This window comes from Phalangium opilio, unplaced genomic scaffold, assembly GCF_054372755.1.
Source record: "Phalangium opilio isolate 3A_F unplaced genomic scaffold, DU_Popi_V2 ptg000048l_1, whole genome shotgun sequence".
In the NCBI taxonomy this organism is placed as follows: Eukaryota; Metazoa; Arthropoda; class Arachnida; order Opiliones; family Phalangiidae; genus Phalangium; species Phalangium opilio.
In genome coordinates this window covers 5,710,514-5,733,538 of record NW_028324170.1, presented here as the reverse complement: position 1 = coordinate 5,733,538, position 23,025 = coordinate 5,710,514, and the positions used below count along the sequence as shown (strand labels likewise).

The 23,025-nt window shown below is 37.7% G+C and overlaps 2 protein-coding genes and 1 long non-coding RNA gene across 3 annotated transcripts in view; 2 read left to right on the top strand and 1 right to left on the bottom strand.

The window, feature by feature from the left end:
* The window catches only part of LOC149673978 (metalloprotease TIKI1-like), a 75,845-nt gene that overhangs the window by 46,742 nt on the left and 6,078 nt on the right, over nt 1–23,025 (bottom strand). The window lies entirely within an intron of this gene.
* LOC149673980 (uncharacterized) lies at nt 422–8,910 on the top strand. The gene is made up of 2 exons (XM_089839806.1): nt 422–8,144; nt 8,239–8,910. The coding sequence occupies exon 1, from the start codon at nt 422–424 to the stop codon at nt 6,464–6,466; it is 6,045 nt and encodes a 2,014-aa protein (XP_089695932.1). The 3' UTR covers nt 6,467–8,144; nt 8,239–8,910.
* LOC149673979 (uncharacterized) lies at nt 9,007–10,849 on the top strand. The gene is made up of 3 exons (XR_016367030.1): nt 9,007–10,279; nt 10,359–10,432; nt 10,500–10,849. It is a non-coding gene; the product is annotated as an uncharacterized LOC149673979 (long non-coding RNA).

Here is a 23,025-nt window from a genome sequence, read left to right as displayed (position 1 = left end):
CCTGGCATCACTGCTTTGAATTTCCTTTACTCTGGTTCTCTTGCGAACTCTGTGTTTAACGGCTGTGGAAGATTTCTTCTGCTTTTTGTGAATGCTAATTGAAAACTTATTGTTCGAAATAAGTATTTGTTTTGAATTTTGTTACCATAGTTCTCATTTTTTATTAGGCCTATTAATTTACCACTAATTATAGTTTATTTTCAGAATTAATTTCAAGTAAGTATTTATTTCAACGGGTAGTTTTGTTTTCTATCATTGTCATATTTTATTATTTGTTAGGCCTATTTACGCGTAAACCAAGATTGTTTTCAGGATATCGAACAAGTTATGAACTAAGTTAGGACATTTTCAACGGTGTGAAATCAAAATTGACCTTGTGCCGTTTTACTCGGCTGTTATACAAATACGAGAGAGTTCAGAAATGGCATCTAATGTGAAAGAAACAGCAGCGGAAAAGATGAGAAGGCTACGTTTGAATCCAGAATTCAGAGAAAGAGAAAAAAATCAAAGACGAGAGAGATATGCGGCAAAAAAGAAGCTAGAGAGGCAGTTGGTGTTAGAATCTCCTACTAGTCAGGGCCCTTCTACCAGTGAAAGCTCTTTAACTCTGCAGAACCCATCAACTAGTCAAAGTTCTTCAACTCTGCAGAACCCATCAACTAGTCAAAGTTCTTCAACTCTGCCGGACCCATCGACTAGTCAGAGTTCTTCAACTCTGCCGGACCCATCAACTAGTCAGAGTTCTTCAACTCTGCCGGACCCATCAACTAGTCAGAGTTCTTCAACTCTGCCGGACCCATCGACTAGTCAGAGTTCTTCAACTCTGCCGGACCCATCGACTAGTCAGAGTTCTTTAACTCAGCAGGACCCATCAACTAGTGTGGGCTTTACTTGTCAGGACCCATCAGCTGGTCAGCATCCTTTAGCTTCAGTTGTGGATCAGAAAACTAATAACATGCAAAATTATCTTTTGAAACGGAGACAAAAGCGAGCAGATTCTAATTATGCTCAATCTGAGTTAGAAACGGATAATCTTTCTAGGAAGAAAAGAAGAGGAAATATGGATTATGCTAAGGCGGAAATCCAGAGAGATAATTCTACAAGGCAAATTAGGCGTGAAAATTCTGTGTACCGTGAAGCCGAAAACCAGAGAGATATTTTGTCAAGAATTGATCGGCGTCAAGATCCCAACTATAGAGAAGCTGAAATGCAGAGGGACAACGCTACAAGGCAGATTAGAAGACTTGATGAAAATTATGCTGAATTCGAGCTTATGACAGAGTATGCTAGGAGAACCGTTAGGAGACAACACTCACAATATTTCGAAAACGCCTATCTGCAAAATATATCATATGGTCCAGATTATAAATGCGAATGCTGTTCTGGACTATTTTTCCGTACTTCTGTTAAAAAAACAGAGTCGGTGAAATACTTGTCAGTTGAAGGAGTACATGAGAGAGTGCTTCCGTCACATATTTTGTTGTGTGGTTCTTGCCACAGCTACGTTTATAGAAGGAAAGTACCACCACTCTCCAGAGAAAACGGCTATTTTTTTCCTGATTTGCCCATGGAGTTGAAAGATCTTACAGAACTTGAATGTAGAATGATTTCTCCGCGATTACCGTTTATGCAAATAAGAAAACTAGGAGTTGATCAGCAAAGAGGCATTCGCGGTAATGTCGTAAATGTACCAGTTTCAATCGACTCTTCTGTTTCAATTCTGCCCAGAGGCCCCACTGACACTCAAGTTATTCAAATTAAACTCATGAGGAAGAAGGAATATCAACACCACTATATGTTTGAAACAGTTCGTCCCAGAAAAATACTGGATGCTTTAAAGATTCTAATAACAACTCCTTTGTATTTGAAACATGAAGTTACAGTTCCAGATGAAGTGGCTTTGGAGTTCAGCGAATCTAATAGTGTAAATTTCGTATCGAATGAGGAAGATATGCCAACTGAAGTAGAGCACACGCCCCCTGTTGGTACAGATCAACCAAGTAATTTTGCTGTAGAACCTCAACAAGCACCTGACAGCGACCAGGAATGGGACGAAATTGATGAAGAAACAGCATTGAACAATGGCAACAGTGATACCCTTTTGCTTTCATCTGAAGATCTAATTACGCCCCAGATTGAGAGTATTGCTTACGCTCCTGGAGAAGGGCAGACACCACAATCAATTCTTTATGATGAGGACTCCGAATACCTTTCTTTCCCGAGTATTTACGCTGGCCAAGCTTTGAAGCTACCACCTAAGGCAACGTACACACAGCAAATAAAATGGGAGTTCAGATGCAGCGATAGGCGTTGTGCCTCTAGTATTCCAAAAATATTTTATTCCTATGTTAAATTAGTATCGTCAAAACTACGGAGCGCTACTAATATTTGCATGAGAAAAACCAAGTCCAAGGCTGGCCAAGCATACACAGCGGGAGCATTAACAGCGCCTGGAAGTTTGGATTCTTTGGTGAAACACGATGATGGTTACAAAGTTTTGGAAAGCGTCAGATCTTCCCCTGGCTATTTACAACAGCGTGAGAAAGATCTTCTGGCTATGGTTCGCCAACTTGGTAATCCTACGTGGTTCCTCACGCTGAGTGCCGCTGAGACGAAATGGGAAGAGCTTTTGGGGTCCTTGTGCGTCATTGCCGGGCACCCTCGAGAAACTGCGAAAGAATATGTAAAAACCTTGGGATTTATGGAGAGAGCTAAGCTTATCAACGAGGACCCTGTCACCTGCAGCCGATATTTTGATTATCGTTTGAGAGAATTTTTCAAGTTTCTGCGAAGCAAGGAGTCACCGATTGGAATCATTGATGATTACTACATTAGAATAGAGTTCCAAATGAGGGGATCACCACACGCCCATATTCTACTATGGAATAAAAACGCCCCACAATTGAGAACCGATAACTCCAATCTAGAAGAGGTTATCATATTCATTGATTCCAACATTACCTGCTCGAAAGGGGATGGAAGTGAAAAATGGAACAACTTGGTCAAGCTGCAAACTCACAAGCATTCCAAAACCTGTCGTAAGAAGAACGATAGTGGACAGTCATTGTGTCGTTTTGGCATACCTTTTCCGCCAATGGGAAGAACCCTTATTTACGACCCTTCTAAGCGTGATGAAAACGAAAACGTTGAAGAGGTTGAAGCCTTAAGCAAATTGGTGCGAAATGCTATCGAGAATTTGAAAGTCGAAACTGCACCGGAAACATTTGAAGAATTTTTGGAAACGCTGAACATAACGGAAGAGCAATATATTGCAGCTATAACTTATCCAATTAGAAGGCTCACTGTCCTTCTGAAAAGGTCGCCGCAGGAAATAAGAATTAATCCATACAACAAGAAGATTTTGGAGTTATGGAACGCTAATATGGATCTTCAATACGTCCTAGACCCGTACGCCTGCCTCATGTATATAGTTTCCTACATCGGCAAAGCCCAAAAGGGGATGTCACAGCTCTTGAGGGAGGCAATCAAGGAAGCGAAAAATAAAGGCAGTGGTATAAAAGAGAGATTAAAAGTTATTGCTAATAAGTTTATTCATTGTGAAGAAATTAGCGCCCAAGAATGCTGTTACATACTACTTTCCATTCCAATTTGCCGGAGCAGTCGTGCTCATATTTTCATAAACACTTCACCCCCTGAAGAAAGGGTACACATTTTGAAAAGACCATCTGAATTGGAATTATTGCCTGATGATAGTACTAACGTTTTTTCTGATGGAATCATCGAGCACTACATTGTGAGGCCCGATGAACTGGAAAATCTCAGTCTAGCCGCTTTCGCCTCATGGTATGAGTTTTCCCGAACCAAACGCAATAGGAGAACCCAAAATTTGAACGAAGATGAAGACCAAGAAATTGAAACGACTAATGTGGAAACGTCTCTTGAGCTGAAAGATTCTTCAGGATACGTCAGGAAAAGGATGCAGGCTAAAGTAATCAGATTCAAAAAGTACAGTATGGTGAAAGATCTCAAAAACTACTGTCGAGTGGAAATTATGTTATTTTTACCTTGGCGTTGTGAGGAAACCGAATTGCTAGAAGCTAACGTAGAAGAAATTTATGAAGCCCATAAGCAGGAAATATCTGAAGCTAGAAGGGAATTTATAAGTGAAGTTGATGACTTGGATCTGGACCAAATGATTCAAGAAGTAAGAGAAAACCAACACTCAAATGACGTTCAAAATATTCAACCTATGATTGAACATCAAAACGAGCGTGATAGAAGTTTCACATTGGATGACCCGGAATTTTTTGTCAACTCTCTTCAAGAAGCCGTTTGTGACGTAACTTCTGATATTCAACAGTCTAGCGCTGCCGACTTCACTCCAACAATTACTCTTGTCAACAATGAAGAATATTACAGCATGCTTCGAAAACTAAATTTAAAGCAGCGAGAAATTTTCTGCTACGTACTAAATCATTTCAAAACATCTCAAGAAGAACCTCTGAGGATTCTGATAACAGGCGGTGCTGGTGTTGGGAAAAGTCTCTTGATTCAAGCCATTTTTGAAGCCGTATCCAGGCATGAAAAGAATAAACCCGGTGCCGATCCATCACGATTATCTGTTCTAAGAACGGCATTCACCGGGAAAGCGGCTTTTAATATTGATGGTGTCACTCTTCACTCTGCCTTTAACTTGCCAACAAATCAATTTTCTGGCAAGATGAATCCTTTGGACAACGACACTTTGAACAGAAAAAGATGTTCACTTTTAGGCCTGAAACTTCTGATAATAGATGAAATATCTATGTGTGGAGCCAAAATCTTCAATTATATTAATGTAAGAGCCCAACAAATCTTCGGATCTCCAAAGCATTTTGGTGGTATTTCAGTTGTTCTCGTGGGAGACTTCAACCAGTTACCCCCTGTTGGGGATAATTACACATTTATGCCCTTAAAAGAAAAGAACAACCCATATGCGGCCCTAATTGGAAGTCCACTGTGGGAGGAATTTAAGTTGTATGAGCTTGATGAAATTATGAGACAGAAAGATGACAAAATATTCGCTATGGCTTTAAATCGAATGTCCATGGGAGAGATGACACCCGCCGACGTTGACTTGTTTAGAAGCCTGGAAACATCTATTTCAAGGCCCCTACCTCTGGAAGCCCTTCATTTGTTTGCAACAAATGATGAAGTAAATGCGTTCAATGAATCAAAGTTATGTTCACGGAATGCTGAAAAGATATGCTCTGTCGCATTTGACTCGGCTACGGGTGACGCTAGCAATGAAATCAAAACAAGAATTCTTGAAGCCGTAAAAACCTTGAAACCCCAAGAAACCAGCGGTTTACCAAGAGAATTAACCCTAATGGTTGGTATCAGGTACATGATCACCAATAATTTGAACACCGCCGATGGTCTAGTAAATGGTGCAACTGGAAGGTTAAGAAAAATACAGTATGGTCAAAATCAAAAAGGTGAACAAGTCCCCGTTCGAGTTTGGATTGAATTTAACGATAACAAGACTGGAAAAGAGACTAGAGCCCAGTCTCAAGGATTAATGATAGCCAATAATATTAATGAATTATGGACGCCTGTTGAGAAGGTTGTCAGAAGTTTCACTAGACGTTCAGGACAAAAAAACATCTACGTTTCAAGAAAGCAGTATCCTCTAGTAATTGCCGAAGCTATTACTGTACACAAGAGCCAAGGAGACACCTATTCCGAAGTAGTTGTTCATCTTAATCAAAAGCGAAAGATGAAAAGGCCTCAGTTATACGTCGCTTGTAGTAGAGCCAAAACTTCAAACGGTTTGTTCATCGTGGGAAAGTTCACGGCGCCTAACCCAGTGGTTAAAAGTAAAGACTCTGTTGCCTTAGAGATGGAGCGACTTCGAAAAGATTGCCCGTTGATGCTACCTATTTTGGATCAAAAAACGTCTATTTATGTGCATAACGTACAGTCTTTAAACTGTCATTTACAAGATGTAACCTCGGATCTCAAGATAATGGAATCGGATATGATATTTCTTGTGGAAACCTGGGCCAAAGAAACTGACAATTTTAAAATTCCTGGATTTTCGGAGCTAAATGGTATATGCCTTCCTCGTCAGTCTCGACGAAAACCATATGGAGTATCAGCTTATATCAAAGAAACTGTAACTCACACCAGAATTCGTATGTACACTTCCGAACCAACAACAACCTCTCATATTGAATGCTTGTGGCTGGATGGATCGTTAAATGATTTACGCCTTTCTGTACTAGCAGTTTACTCTTCCCCAGCTTGCAACATTCGCGACATAATATATGGTATTGGGAAATGCGTGGCGGAATATTATGATGAAGATATTCCCAGCGTCATTGTTGGTGACTTCAACATTAACCTTCTTGAGACATCATCTCTTGAAACCAAGAAGCTAATCGATTTCTTCTCTGATAATGGGTTTAGGGCTCGGGGATCGGTTAACTATTATTCAAATATATTCACATACCAAAATTTGTAAAACGAAGATTATATAAAAGTATTTCGTCTCGATTTTTTTCGGAAAAAGGTAGAGTGATGCAATTATTAATCGTAAGTATTTTTTCCGAAAAACTAAAATTTTTAACATAATCAGAAGAATTTTAGTCCAAAAACCTTTTTTGCGATACCTTTTATTCGATTTCGAATAAAAAATTATGATCCATACGTTTCTTGATACAAATGTGGTTTTGGTTTCTTTTATCGATTAGTATTTGGACGAGTAACCGCCATTATTATTTTTTACGATAAACTTTGATCTTTTTTAAATTGTTATAGCTATATATTAACGAAAAAACGCAAAGTTTAAATCATTGAAAAATGATTGTATTTAAAAACCTGATAATGGTAAGAACTATCAATAAAAACATTGTGATTGTCAATACTATCAGAAGTATATAATACTTCTCTTCGAGAGAAGTGTACCACAAAGTGTGGTAACATGAGAACATAAAAACAAACTAAACCGAATCACATACGCGAAAAATAGTACCCTCATCACTACTCTATTAGCACTTGACTATTTCCTAAGACGTGCACTGTTAAAAAATATTGTCCAAAATCGGATGTAAATGGATCCAAACGGCTGGCTCTGAGACAGCACAGTTTTTAATCTATTTTTGGATAACGTAACTAGTGTCCAAAAAGGGAGGGTCGAACGAAAAGCCAGATTTGAAGCCTCTTCCAAAATTGGATCCAGAATCATCTATTAAGGGATCGATTATTACCCAGAAATGGTCAAGATTTTATTCACACATCAATCAAACCCTCATTGGACAATTTCTAACCGATATTGGACTAATATCGAGCGCATATTGGTGTAATATCTAACCGACAGTGGACAACTGTCGAACAATATTGGAGTCACATGAAGCCAATATAGAGGCTAGATTTTTTATTTCATCGAGTGATGATTGTTTTGGAACGTTCTGTTCACGACGTGTTCATCTGTCTGTGTGTTTGTTAGTCTGTCTGCCTGTTGTTACACCTCAGGGGATCGCGTTCGCAGTTTCCTAATCTGAACAAAAGGGTTCTCAATTTCCGAATCGTATTCACAGTTGACGGATATCTGAAAAACTGTACTGACCACTATTCTATTAACTGACATCAACAATCTAACTACACCATTTTATGGTCTTTCAGACACTCGCGAAAGAGGCATACTCTAGGAAAAACGTCTCTTAAAACGATACAACTAGAAGAATAATAAGTAACTTCAGATAAAAATAATTAATATCATATAATTTTAATAAATTATTTGAGAAAAACCTCTCTTAACTGAAAAATCTGTAGTCAAAGTTTATAAAGGACGAGTAACGAAGATTGGGTATGAAGTCGAAAGACTGGATACATTTAATAGTTTTATAAAGCGAGATACTGAGTCTTTACTCCACTGTACCACGAAACTATCTCCAAAGTTAATATAGGACGAGTATTGATATCGTTAGTTTATAAAAACGGAATAGAGAAGTCGTTTTCAAGTAAATGATCAAAATATGTTTCGAGTGTGACTTTCTGAAATATAGTTGGCGGTAGGAACCAGTGGATTTTTACTTCTCCTGAGAGATAGGCTTTGTGCCTGACGTGTCTGTCTGTGTTTTGTTTTAACTTCTGCAATTGTTTATCAATAAAGAGAAATTATTGCATATCTAGGAAAATAGGTATGTTGGTGATTCTCAAATATTTTTTTATTTCACTTCCCCTTTTTACCTTAACCCTTTTATATTACACTAAAACTTCTTTGTTCGAGTCTAGGGCGTTTATGTTGAGATAATATGGATGGGTTTCGCACCAAGAATCGAAGACATCCATTTTAGAATTAAAGCTAGCATTATCTATTATCCCCTTCTGATGTTAAACATTAATAGTTGTTGCTTGTATCGCCATTTCGACCATACGGTAAGCGGTATCGCGAGATCCCTGGCAAAAATATCACAGATATACACTTTTGGCGCTTGGAGGAAAGTATTTTGCTATAGAGTCCACTAACGTAATAACTAGGGCTTTTTGGAATTGGGTTTTATCGAAAAGATTGTAACAATAATTGAGTTTGGCGATCTGATCATAAATAACTGATACGGAGAAAAACGTATACATGTTAAATTCTAATAAAAAATATTAGTGGCAATATTCCAGACGAAAGTCTACTCCAAAAAAATGATTTGGATATTTTTTACAAAGCTTAAATTACAAAATATTACGCTAAAAGTTAGACTTCAAAGCATGTGGATTTTATAATAGAAAATATTTTTAATTTAACCGAATGTAGAGTAAGACCCTTTTTTCTACATCACTTTTTTTCGAATAATTTTGTCGATTGAATACATTTGTCGGTTAAAATCTTACTAAGATTATTCAATGTCAAAAAATATCATCTAAAATTGTTGAATTGTTTAAACGAATAAACTTCTGAATAGTTTTCGATTATTTGTAGTTAATCGTATTTTTCGAAAAAATCGACCAAAAAACCCCGAGCCCTAAATGGGTTTCAACTTTTACAAGGTCTTAACTTTAAGCAATCAACTGATGGTGGTACTCAACTGGATTTAGCATTTGGCGATGAGAAATTTTCCACCATTTTCAGCGCTAGTTATCGAGAATGTTACTATTCTTATCATAAAGGAATATGTTTACATTTTAAATAACCTAGAATCTAAGACATCATCTGACTTCTCAAACCAATTTTTCAAATTTTCAATGATGAGCATTGTTCCGGATGAAACTAGAAGATCAACATTGATCTCGATGAAGCTACAAGATCAACAGTTGTCTGGATGAAACTACAGGTCAACAGTTGTCTGGATGAAACTACAGGTCAATGGTAGGCTTGGGAACCTAGTTAAAGAAAACCATATTAGGCTTGGAATCCTAGTTAAAGAAACCCATATTAGGCTTGGGATCCTAGTTAAAGAAACCCAAATTAGGCTTGTCGCCCTAGAGAAAGATGCTCTCACTCGCAATAAAACATGATCTAATGTTATAATCATATTTTTTTAAGTAATTAACAGAATTCCAGATGAATCTACAAGTGCTACTTGAAACTTCAAGATCTGCAGTAACAAGATGAAACTTCAAGATCTACATTAACAAGATGAAACTTCAACTACAAGGTCAATGGTGGGCTTGGGAACCTAGAGTAAGAAACCCAAATAAGGCTTGGGATCCTCGAGAAAGACACCCATATTAGGTTTAGGATCCTAAAAAATTAAGCCCACATATATGCTACAAGATGAAAGGTAGCCCAAATCGAAGTACTTGATCTACAATGTCCAGATTGAGCTACCTACAACTGTCAAGATCAACAGTGGGCTTGGGATCCCAGAAAAAGATACCCCTATTAGGCTTGGGAACCTAGAGTAAGAGACCCATATAAGGCTTGGGATCCTTGAGAAAGACACCCATATTAGGTTTAGGATCCTACAAAATGAAGTCCACATATATGCTACAAGTTGAACGGTACTATGGTAGCCCAAATAGAACTACTTGATCTACAATGTCCAGATTGAGCTACCTACAACTGTCAAGATCAACAGTGGGCTTGAGAACCCAGAAAAAGATACCCCTATTAGGCTTGGGATCCTTGAGGGAGACACCCATATAAGGCTTGGGATCCTTGACAAAGACACCCATATAAGGCTTGGGACCCTTGGCAAAGACACCCATATAAGGCTTGGGATCCTTGAGAAAGACACCCATTTACGTTTCAGATAATAGGAAAAAGAGGCCCCCCATATAAGCTGCAACAACAACATTAATCCAGATAAAACTAAGAAATCAGCACTGTTTCGAGATTGAAGTAAGTAAAACTACGAGGTCAAAAATACATTATACTTGTAATAGAGCCAACACTGCAAATTAATCTTTTTGTAAATAAGGGAATCAAGGCCCCCCAACGAGGGAAGCATTTCCAAACTGTACAACTACTAATTTTTCAATTTAATTTCAATTAGTAAGAAAGTAATCTAACAATTTTGATAAAGAAAGAAACCTACTAATGTATGATTCTTACTCATTAGACAGGCTATTTGTTTTCTCTGGTATCAAATTTCAGACAACATGACTGGGGGCTAATTCTAGGCAATGGTTGTATATTGGTATAATAGTACAAACATTGAATAATTTTAGCCATCAGTCATATATTATGCTACAAATGCTACTTTTGCATTAAGAAAAAAGTCAAGAATTTGTTCATTGGACAGAAATTTGTTACTAATTTCATTAAACTGTAAACCAAAATCATACTAGATTGATTTTCTCATAATCGGAGTATTATTTTATATTTAAATTAACAAACCCAGGTTCCAGTTCACTCACAGAACAGATTTTGTTAATTACTTATTTAATTAAACTGTAAACCAAATTCTTACTAGATTGGTTTTATTCATAATCGGAATGCTATTTTATAAACGATGGGAAAAAAACCGGAAAATTTTAAATTTGCCGGGGTCATAATTCTACTCACTAGAGGGCGCGCAAAAGTGTAATCTGGCCGGGGCCATCTTGTTTCTTTTGGGACCGTCTTTTTATACTTGGAGTGTAAATAGAGGCAAGGATAGATGTTTGGCGTTATATCCATACATAGAAGTCTATCGTATTAGCATAGAAACGAGGCTTATCAAAAAGTTTCCTTCGGGAAGGGAAGTTGAATGAGGGGGGGGGGTGAGCTTTCTTAATGGAAAATGGCGCCTGCAAAAGGCGCTGAAGATGAAAAAGTGTTTGCTCGCGCCCTTATTTTTTGGCGGGAAAGATTGCAATGTTTGCACGCGCGGAATTTCGCTTATAAAAAACAATATAAGTGGTATTAAACTTCGCTCTGTTTCAATATATTTCACATCACGAGCTCGGAACTCCCCTCTTCCCAAAATGCCTCGCGCTATGCAATATAAGTTTCCTGCATTGCCCATTCCTGCCTTTAGCGCGAGCCATTGGGTTATGCCACGCGCTTTGATAAGAAACACGTTGTCCGCCCCCCCTCACCTCTAAAAGATGCTTTAAAGAGAGGATGAAATCATGCGGACACTTTTGTCCGTCGAGATATTTATGTTAACTTTCGAGTCGTCATTTTAAAAGATGGCAGCATATTGAATTCCTCTTCAGCTTCCTATGTTAAGCGGTTTGAGCTGGGCGTTTATTAAAAGTCAGATTTTGTCTTTAGGTGACATCCATCTTTTCACTTCAATGCTCTTTAAAAAATCATATTTCTAAAACTTAATTAGACCACGAGGTACGCTTCGTATTCTCCCAAGCGTTACTGGCAGAAAGACGTTTCGTTAGCCAAGAGGTTGCACCCAACCTTTAGGTAAACTCGGCTGGCAAAAGGATCGTTCAAAAAAGTAACATTTTACGAGAATGGGCGGCAGATGAGCGTTTCACTCCTTGATTTACAACAATACAAGAAGCTTAGGCGCGTTAATACATAATGTTAAACGGCTTAGGAATGAAAGTAGTGACTTTAAGAGTATTTTGAAAAAGGTTGCAGCACTCTGATAAGCAAATAATATGCAAATAAAATCAATTTAGACGTAATCCAACACCCGGGTGTTTTTTAAAACACCCTATAAGAGCTCGTTCAAACACCCTCTTCTTTATTGAATCCGATAGGCCATTCTTTCACACTGAACTTTATCATTATAAGTCTATGATAATAAGTGTACAATAATATATATTTAAATTACTATGGGGATCGTTCGTAAATGTTTTATTTTTAAAATTCTATTTAAGTAGAATACTTGACTATAACTGACTGGTAATAAACGTCTAATAAACCGCTGTAGATACTCAGAAAGAGGGCTTTTTCCAATCCACGGCCATATTGAAAAATGGCGGACAAAAATGTAAAAATACCTTCTTTACGTAATAACGTCCTACATTTCAACCGATTTCACTAATATTTATTTTAATGGTTTGAAAATGTCTATACACGGACTTAATAGCTTTTGGGGTTGCTAGCGCTATCATATGTTTCAAACATCATTTCTTGTAAAGATTTTGGGTTTTAAGTGAATTTAAAGTTTTCAGGTTTAAATTATTTTATTATAACACTATAAAAGTTATGGACGAATAGTGTTGAATTCGAAATGCCTCGCGGGGTGCTATGTTTGTAAGACATGCGCTAGTTCGTGACCTCGACAACAAATTGTACAAGAGTCAGTTTTGTGTAGCGATTGGGAGGTTGCCTAGTATGCAACTACGCCGCATTCCTGACCCGCGGGGTCCAAATACATCGTTAATTCGGGGGAATGATTTGACAGACGTGATGGGTCTCGAACACTACGGAAGTTTATCGGTGGTCTCGGGGTAGACACCAACGGTTTCAGAAATAAAATGACCTTTGAGTAAGGGTCAAAAATCTTCGCGGATACTCGAATTTACTCTGTAGACGACTGGCACGTTTCCTTATTTAAAGGAAAATTTCACTGTAGAGAGAGATTATAAGCCTAGTTTATTCGAAACTGCGTATAAAATAATGAATATTGACATCATCACAGTCACATTTAACCAAACTGAATGGTTGATATCAATAACTAGGTATCAGGACATACAAGGGGGTTGATACATTGCCATCCTCTGCGCACTCTTATGATACAAAAAGACTACAGCGCAGGCGCCAAAAAGCGACATGGAGGACTGAGTCTTACCCCCGTATCTTTCCCTCTAAGTTACATCGAAATGGTCTATCAAGTTTTCTTACAGGACCCTGCGCCTTAGACTTCTTTACGAAGATGACGTCAGAGGGCTATGCAACTCTTATTGGACCACTAGTTTCACGTCACAGATTCCTCTAGTAGGGTTTGGGTTTCACATCTCACAGGGCTAAGGCGTAGGGTCGTTTTAGATAACTTAATTGTTTGTATCTTCTTCGATATTGTATATGGATTCCAATTTGAAATAATCATAATGCTCAGGTTGAAGAAGAAAAAAAAAGGTAAAATAACAACCTGGTTTTTTCCTTTAAGAAAAATATATCCTTGAAAGGACACGCTAAGCAAGCTTACTTGTCCGATGGTGATATAAACGACCCGGACTTTTTTTGACGGTGCTAAAGACACTATACCATATATCAAGCACTCCAAAACAACCAAAAAAATCAAGCCAAAAGCAGAGACTTCACTTCAACGTCTCTGCCACCCGCGTCGTCCAAAAAACAGAGACACCCAATGATTACCATGAAGATATGAAGACAAGAAGCCCAACCAAAAATTTGAATTTTTGACAGGAAAAATAGGATATTTCATAAGGATTTTTCAGGACAAAAAATTAATTTTAATATTCTTCATGAATAGAGCTATAGGAAATATCTGAATGATGTTCTATATATATATATATATATATTAATGGATAATCAAGTGATTTGTCATAGATTCTTCTACTAATTATAAGACCAATTTGCATAGTGAAACAGCCAGGAAACAAACCGTTATGCTTTTAGAATTCAAATTAGTTTGAGGTTTCATAGATAATTTGAAACATCTCGCTCCATAATTTTCACATCGCAGTCAATTCTTATGCAATGGAACACCGTCGTTTGATATTCATGTGTGAATAAACTAAATTCATCCCATGACAGGTCAAACGTGGACGGTATGTTATAAATTAGCCAGCACGTCCCTGATTAGAGATTCTCAACGCGGTCCAGGGTCTTCGATACACAAAGCTGCAATAGTTCAAAAGAAATATATTGAGTATTCTCATTGGGGGAGCTTGAATTCCCCCCTTTTAGTTTCAGGTCAAGTCACGGCGCTCTTAAATATTGGTTTTCCGATGAACGGAAAATTTTCTACGGAAATATTTACTCGTTGGTGGCGGTTTTCGTCTTTAGGTGAAACTAACGAACAATTTACTAAAAATATATACATAGATACTTATAGATGCGTTAGAAAATGTTAAAGTATCGTTCCCCAGATGGAGCGGTATAACGTCTCGAATGGTCTAATTCTCTAAATGGAGACTTACAATTTATAAACTTATGAAAGAAGACCTGGTATCTTTCAAAATGAAATACTGCCAGTAATAGTAACTATCATGAAAAAGTTTGAACGAAGAAGGCTTGGTTTATCTATGAAAGGCACCCGACAACACACGCGCTTTATTCGCTCTACTGAATTTTGTGTCCTTTGAATTGCGAAAGAAAACAAAATGACCCAAAGGCTGGGATATAATAGAAACCACATCATCTCTCTCCTTAAAAATTGCGCACGAGGTACATAGATACTACTACGAGTACATCTAAAGGCCAGGGTTAATCTAATAGTTCATGTAGCATACCATATGACGCGGCTAAAAACAGATCCTCGACCAATGTCAGAAGTCCTTCGTACGATTTTGGGACTCATCTTCGCGCCTGACCCGCATGGAATGAAAAGAAAAGAGAACCAAACGAAACCTTCCTTCGACCATCTTCTCGTGAAGCTTTTACTGGCTTTTCAGGAACCAGGGTTGCCGGTCTCATTTATCGACTTCCTCTCCGGAACGTTTCCCTTTAACACCTTAGACATTTCCCTAAAGGGTCGGCCATGAGGGGAAATTGAATCTCTCTTTTGCTAGCCCAATGGAATTGACCAATAAAAGAAATAAGGATGGGTCCAGGGACCTTGCCCGAAGGGACATCATTGACAGGGACTCCCCACTCCTACGCTAGAGGCGCTCAAATAGCTATACGGTCAAAAGTATAAAAACCTACGTTGACCCCAAATCCGCGACTATGAATTACCTGCCATTTAGGCTATGGATCGCATTTTATTATGGTGAAATACAGCGGGAGATGCTTAACAAAATTTTTAGATTCAAATTCCCTGACTTTTCCTAGTTTTTCCTGACGAACTTTTATGATTTTTCCCTGATATTTTAGTAATTGTAAAAAATATTATTATATTACTAAATCCTCCAGATTATGTTTCAAAACACATTTTTTTTCATTAAACTCAATTCTTACAATGTTATGACTTTTCCCTGAACCTTTTTGTTCCATTTTTAGATTCCCTGACTTTTCTTTGACCAGTGGTAATCCCGTTACTTTGCTTTATTCCCTTTTGGAAAGACTTTATTTTTAGGACATAACCAAGCAACGACGACACACAGATCATAGACCGGAAGGAGATACGTTACGTCCACCTCTTGCTTATGTGGTGGCGAAAAAGGGTGGGTATCCGTGGTCATCGTTAACTCTTTCACGACCCATTTCGATGGCTATCATCCCCAACTTCTTCATCGCGGAGACGACAGAACGGGCAAAGCTCGGTCCGTGGTCGGCAAAAACCAACCACGAACCACGCCTCTATATTCCAACAACTTCGTTTGGTGTTGGCGGCTCGCGGGAGCGTTTCGTTATTGATATACAGCGCCATATCCGCCCACCTATAAACTATCATTCGCGTCAGATGTTCATCACTTGATGCAAACGGAAGCATACGTGGAAAAAGGATGGACACTACCAACGAATGGTTCCGGCATTCCCGGTTAGCCCGTAAGGACATTCTTATTAATTTCGGGTCAACATGAAAAAGGTTTAGTAATTAAGTTACCACCGTTTTTCAAAATGAAGACGAATTGGTAAAACCTTTCTTAGAGAAAATTAAAGTCCATGTTACTTTCTAAGTCAAGACTCGATGACCCAGGGCGCGTTACTTCAGTTAATGTATTTCAGTACGTGGTAATGATAGAGGGATAACGCGTGCAAGGTCTTTTCGTGAGTTTGATGGATTGAAATAAATAGTCGATTCAAAATATTCCGCCCATCGTCCGTTAAAGTCCAAAACTAAGTTTATAAGTTTTACCACGGAAAATCATCACCATTACCATTAAGCTAAGGTCATTATAGAGGTCAGCTTTGATTTTTAAAAAGACCAAGAGCTTTGACCGCGCAACTGTATAAGAAATTCGTCGTTTAATAGACTCCATTTTTCAAAGAAAATTCGTACGAATTTTTGAAGAACTCAGCCAAACACTTCTTAAGTCCTTTCCCATCCCTGGTGTAACGAATTGTGAAGGTACAAAAAATAAACCACCAAGAAGAGCCTCTGTGTACACACTAAAGACTAAATAGTAAAGAGTATTTGTGACCCTCCGTATAAAACATATATCGGTACAATTCGGTAAGGAATTATGACCGTGTACAAAGAGTAAAATTTCAAACAAACAAGTTTCTGAAATACTTTTTCCTGCTTTTGCCAAATAGGCCTAATTAAATTTCCATCATATTTCGTACTAACAAAAATTTAACCTATATTTTCAAGTCTTTTTATAGCAGGTTTCCATGTTTGTATGAACACAATACAGAGGTCAACTCTAGTACGAAATGGTTCGACCACGTACACTGTAAACAGTACAAGAAATTGGAGAAACTATCTATGTCTATGGATCTTACACGGTTCACAAAACAAGTCTATATGATCGAACTATAGGCCTATCTATCTATACTAATCTGTTCCGGATTTCTCCTGGGATCTTCGAAAACCCAATCGTCGAAACATTTTATCGAGCCGAGCAAAACACTCCAACTTCATAGACGAAAAAAGCAAGCTCTGGACTCCAATTTTTTGGGGTCAAATGAGCAGGAAAAAAAATTGATGATTGTGGTTCAGTTCGCGTGCGAGTGTACCTTGCATGATACAGTTAGATTAAAACGTATCTTGCCAGTCCCGTAATACACGATACGGATATCCAATTTCTACACTGTTCCGATCGACTCATGCTGAACACGCGATATTCTAATTGTATTTCTTCACGAATCGAACCGATTGGTTTCGTGTTTTGCTAAATTATACTCGCCGCAATCGGGTTACCAAGGATATGTTTGTGTCTTCTTCAAAGTCATAAGTTGATGATCATGTAAGTTCACACCAGTAAGTTTGCTTTATCACTGACAAAATCAAATAGAAATAGCAGTAACTGTAACATGCAATAGTATGAGCCACGGCGCATCTATGGTCAACCAATCTTTTACCTCTTTCCTATGAAAATTGTAAAAAAATTGAGGCATTCGGTACTTTAGAATCTATCTTAGGTTCTTAGTGACCATACATTTCATAGTGAAAACTTCGTAAATGTTATTCGGTTTGCCTGTGCACTAGTGCTAGTATTCATACGCGGGTTTCCCCCTAATATACCACGTGGAGCAGTGAATATCGTTAGGCTCAGAGGCAATACGAATCACGCGTCGCACAGCTGATTCACTTCCTTTTGTTTCTATTTGTCTACGTAATGCTCGTGAAGTATTGTGTCCTTAAACTTAAAGTCATAAACTTATGATAAGATGGATATATCACTAAGGCCGCCGAGTCTGACCAAGGCCTAGACTTCGTAAACCCTTATTCTTTCCTTGATCAATTGTTGGGAGAACTTTGGGTCAGACTAATTGCGTCTTTTACGGTTTTACCGCATTAGAGGATGACAGGCGGCCGGTTGCTTGTCCACCCATCCCGAACCTCTCTCCACTCGCACCCCTAACAACCATACACAACCCTAAACCTAACTAAGAACTAAGCCTCGGTTGGCGTACGCCGTAGATCCTTCTAGGACTAATAGGTCCGTGGTTGAGACGGTTCCGGTTAAATTAACCATTTAAAAGTTGATCTCTTCGGCGTAACCCTATTAACTTTCTCTGGAAGAACAGAGAGTCGTCAAGAGAATAAGTTCCCCTTAGTGTCTTCGGAGTAGGAGGTGCAACTTCTTAATGAGAGGGAATGACAATAGATGAGCTAAGAACCGGACCTCGTTAAAACCGTAGTGAAGGAACGAACGAGTTATAGCCAGATGATCGTAGTTTAGGCATATAATGGCAATAGCCAAGTGTTAGGATGTCAACGAGGCTGATTTAAGGGCTACGTAGGACCTTCCAAGAGTCGCGCGATTTAGTTGCGTAAGCCAAGCGAGTCTTAATTTCGACTATTATTTAGGCTTATAAAGGCGATTACATTATAGCAATGTCACTCAAGGGCCTTTATACAATATACAGTAATTACTAACGAGTGTGCTCTGACGTTGACCAGCGTCCAGGTTCCAAGAACCCGTAAAGGGAGTACGAAATGACCAGACATCAACCATGCAGTTTTTGATAAAATAATATCAACATCGTTACAAAACTAACCAAAAACCTTCTATTAAATTTACACGATGGTGGTTTATAAATCAAAAGGGCGTTAGGCTTAACTTTTGAAACATTGGACATGAACGTAATATTTTTGCTGTATTTTGTTTATGAATTTTATGTTCCTTTATCACATCACTCTAAAGCGATTAAAAATTGGTTGTTCGTTCTTTTCATTTCCCATTTAAAGGCAATTAGATTATAGCAATGTCACTCAAGTGTAATGGTAATGAGTTTGCGCTGACCAGTGTCCGGATTCCCAGAATCAAGAGTAAAATTGTTGTAGTTTTAACTCTCGAGTAAACTTTACGTCAAAATTCGAAAAACATTTAATCTGCTCAGACATAAATCAAAGTGAAGTTGCTGTGTTTATGAAATTAATTAAAAGTCACGCTAATGGATGACGTACGTACATTAGGGTCTTCAACTTTCGTCAAAAAATGAAAAGTGGGGTTTAAATTTTAAATTAAACGTAAGCCTTGTTCGCATTTACAAAGGAACGTCCTTTTAAAAGCATTGTTTGTCACGCACTGCTCACAAAATTTGTTAATTTGAATATAGTCATACTTATTACGAAACTAATATTATAAACGTATGTCCGCTAAAAACGATACAGCGATGGACTATATATATTCTATGAATTATTGGTAAGGGGTTATTTCCCCCGGGGGAACAATTTAGCCGATGGGAAGATAATTAATATTAAAGCCCCCTTGGGGTGAGACCCCTTAATTCCTCGCATATGGCTTGTAATATAGGAAGTTAAAGCTTATTTCCGAAATAGAGTTGGAGCTAGAATCCCTCCCTTAATTCCAGAGAGATAATAAATCAAATAATCTTTCTATATCCCTTAAATAGTGTATGAATTAGGAGGCAGTTAATTATACAGTTAACTATATACTACTTCAAATGTGTAAACAACAAAACTTTTAAATATGATTAGCATCAAATATTCAATATATTCTGTAATTTTTTTAGAAATGTTTTTACCAAAAGTTATTTTTAATAATATTTTTTATACTATATATACATTGTTTCTTAAAATTCTGGCATGAATTAAGGTGGATGTTCTTTGGGTTCACGATTTTGAGTCGAAAATGTAACTTCTATCTCCATTTTGATTGCCCTATAAGGGCCACTGTTTTCAAGTTATGATTTTAAGAGTGTTTTAGGAATGACCCCTTAATTAAATTAGAAATCATTCATTGTCTAAATCAGTTTCTTAATCAAATTTAAGGGGTCATCCGTAAAATAATCCATTCAATCTTAACTTGAAAACAGTGTAACTTAGGGCAAAATGGAGATAGAAGTTACATTTTCGAATCAAAATTGATTTCGCAAAGAACAGTATTCTTCCCTCTTAATTTATGGCAGACTTATCAGAAACACCCTGTATATATATAAATCAACTCTTAATAAATGTTATAATGGCACAAAATTAATTGAGGTAAAACAAACTTGTAACCTTAAGGTAAATAATACGTATTGATTTTTCCAGGTTTCAACATAAAACCCTTTCAAACAGAATATTCAATTTTGCTAAAAACTAAGCAAAACAGAATACATAATAAACCGAACGAAGTTCCACTATTTGTATAATTTATTATGCAAATACAGTCGAACTTTATTCAGTTTATTCGTTATATATTCAATATATTACGGTGTAGGTCCAGGATGTTTCAGTAGCTTAGTTTACTAGTACTTTAAATTAACTACTCTACAGTACCAAACAACTTTCAGCATCGTACGTCAAACAAAGAGTTATAATTTTTATGGAGAGGAGATACAGTCATCAGTTTTGTAAGCGGATTTCATAAATAGCTTGCTTCTGAACAGAACGTAAGTACAGCTTAAAATGCCGAACCCTTAATGATTATAAGAGCTTAATTAGTCATTTCTTAAAGAGCTCAATATAAATTATCCTGGTTACTAATTAACTTGGTAGCTTCTTTAAAGGGAGACTGTAATGACCTTTTTTAACCCATTTAGTTTCAAAAAAATCACTACAGAAATATACCATTTCAGTTAAAGTTTAAACTAAGCCTACCGCTCATTTTTGATTAACGAAGCGTGTGTTTTTATAAAATCGTGACAAGTTACTCTAGCCAATTAGCGGCCTCTCAAAATAAAAGCGAGCGGTATCAGATGATAGCATCACGTGGTGGTGCGATTACTAATTGGTTAAGAGTCCTTTATGACGGTTTATAAATATGCTTTCCACGCCAACGGAATATTTCTGAAATTAATTTATATTAATACCTTTAATGTTATAAAAATTTTCTGACCATTTCATTGCCCATTTAAATGAGTTTTCGGACTCTGGTCAAACCGAGGAATTAACCACTGGCAGTTGCATGTGAACTGATTAGGAGTTACTTGAAATAATTTAACATTGAAGTAAGGACTTTAAAATATTACGACTAAACGGTTTTAGTAAGACCGATTCAGCTGAGTGATTGACCCCTCGAGTCAAACTATTCACAAAGACTAATTCTCCCTTAAAAGCAGAACCGAACCGAACTAACCAGTTTCGTAAAGCGGGATCCAATCAGAAAGGTAGCGGGGAAAGTCACTAAAGATTGTACCATGTTTGTGGATATTCTTCTAAAACTTACGACTATACTGTATAAGCTAGCCATCTTGTAAATAATAAAACGGGTTTCTTTAAGCGCAGGGTTGAGTTTTCGGAATCTGGTTCGAATCCATCATCCGCAATGACGTTTCACCGCCGCCAAACTTCTCTTTCTTAAAACCCGGCTCTTAAGAAGAAACGGAACATATCCTTTCCAGGAGGGCCGATATGTTGGGTTCGCATCGCGAGACATCGCGGGAAAAGGATAAACGGAAAACAGGTGTAACAGATAGAAGAAGGGCGCCGCGCAGCCAAAGAGAATACCAAGAGAAAGAGGTCAAAGGTGAAAGGGAGGTCGACGTTCACTTAATTCTTTTCATGGTACAGTACCAATTTCTAAGTTTTTGGTAGCTGCTACGTGTAGTTACGTAATAAACAAACGTAGGCAATGCGTTCATATTCTGTGATTGTGGCATTGGTATACACGAAAAACAAGAGAATACAGAGAAAGAGTTCAAAGGTGAAAGGGAGATGGGAGGAGGCTTTCTTAATTTTTAAATGGCACAGGGCCAAATTTTAAGTACTTGATATGTGATATCCAAATGTAAGTAATGCGCTGATGATCTGTTCGTCTGTTTGTGGAACTCGTGTATACGTAGTTTTTAGACAAGGAGGATTGAAAACATTTACAACAGGAGGCGAGGCTTCTTGGTACTGCATTGTGTCTGCCAAGTACGGTGGACTCCTGGGGTAAATGTTAGCAATCCTTGTAGTCTGAAAAGTGAAAACTATGTATAGGAAGAACTGGTTAAGAAAAGATACGTTACAGGCTTCGAGCTCGTTTATGGAACGAAACAAATGGGTATTATTGCAGAGTTCAATTCGGTTTTGCGACGTCAGTCAATTCTGGGTTAATACCGTACCTCCTTCACAGCGAGTTCCAATAACCCTTTATAAAAACTCTTTACTCGAAATAATAACTCTAGTTTATTGCTTAGCTGGAGGTCTATGAGAGATTGAATGTTGTTATAGTGCTGGCGTGGTTGCTAGCAATTTTATATCTATAATCAATCCGAAATGTCATCAAAATCTCAGCAAGGTTTCATATACGTAGATAATCAAATTACATATTCGTACCTGGGTACCAAAACTACTTGACAGGAATAGTTCCCGAGTACCGAAGTTTCGCCTACTTGAGAACTGGCGAGGAAAGGGAAGATACGCAGCACGCCGAGCATAGCGCGCATTTGTGTTAAAGCCCCTAAAGAAGCACGTCACCCATCACACACTAAAGTAACCTTCCCCTCGAGTAGAACCATTTCCACGAAAAACCTTTATTCCTTTTGAAACATCCCGCGTTACCTCAACGAAACTGAAAGGTTATTTTGACACGTGACACGTACAGAGAGGGGGCTCAGTATTATTTTACTTCGAATGGATTTTTTGAAAGGTTTTTGGGATACGCCCCCTGAAAAGTAAAGGCTGTCCAGTACACTCTCCGATAATAAACTGTCACTCGCAAACAAGATACACAAATACAACAACCCGAACCCGGACTCGCAATCATTGTACTTGTTATTACTGACCGGCGTTATTACCTTTCATGTCGTCCCGGGCGAAGAAGACATGAATAGGAGTGGCATAAAAAGCTGTTGCAACAGAAATACATTGTGTCCTCACACGTGAAAATTCGTATTTTGTTAATTGTTTTTAATTCAGCGTTACGCAAAAGTTCAGTTTCAAATTTCTAGCTGATTCAGGTTTTTAATAATTATTTACAAACATGTTTATTGTAACTTTCAACGTTGCAATTTAGCTAAACCAAAGAAATTTGTTTCTCTTAAATCAAATTCCTTGTTGACTTTTTCATGGCTATGTTCCAAAT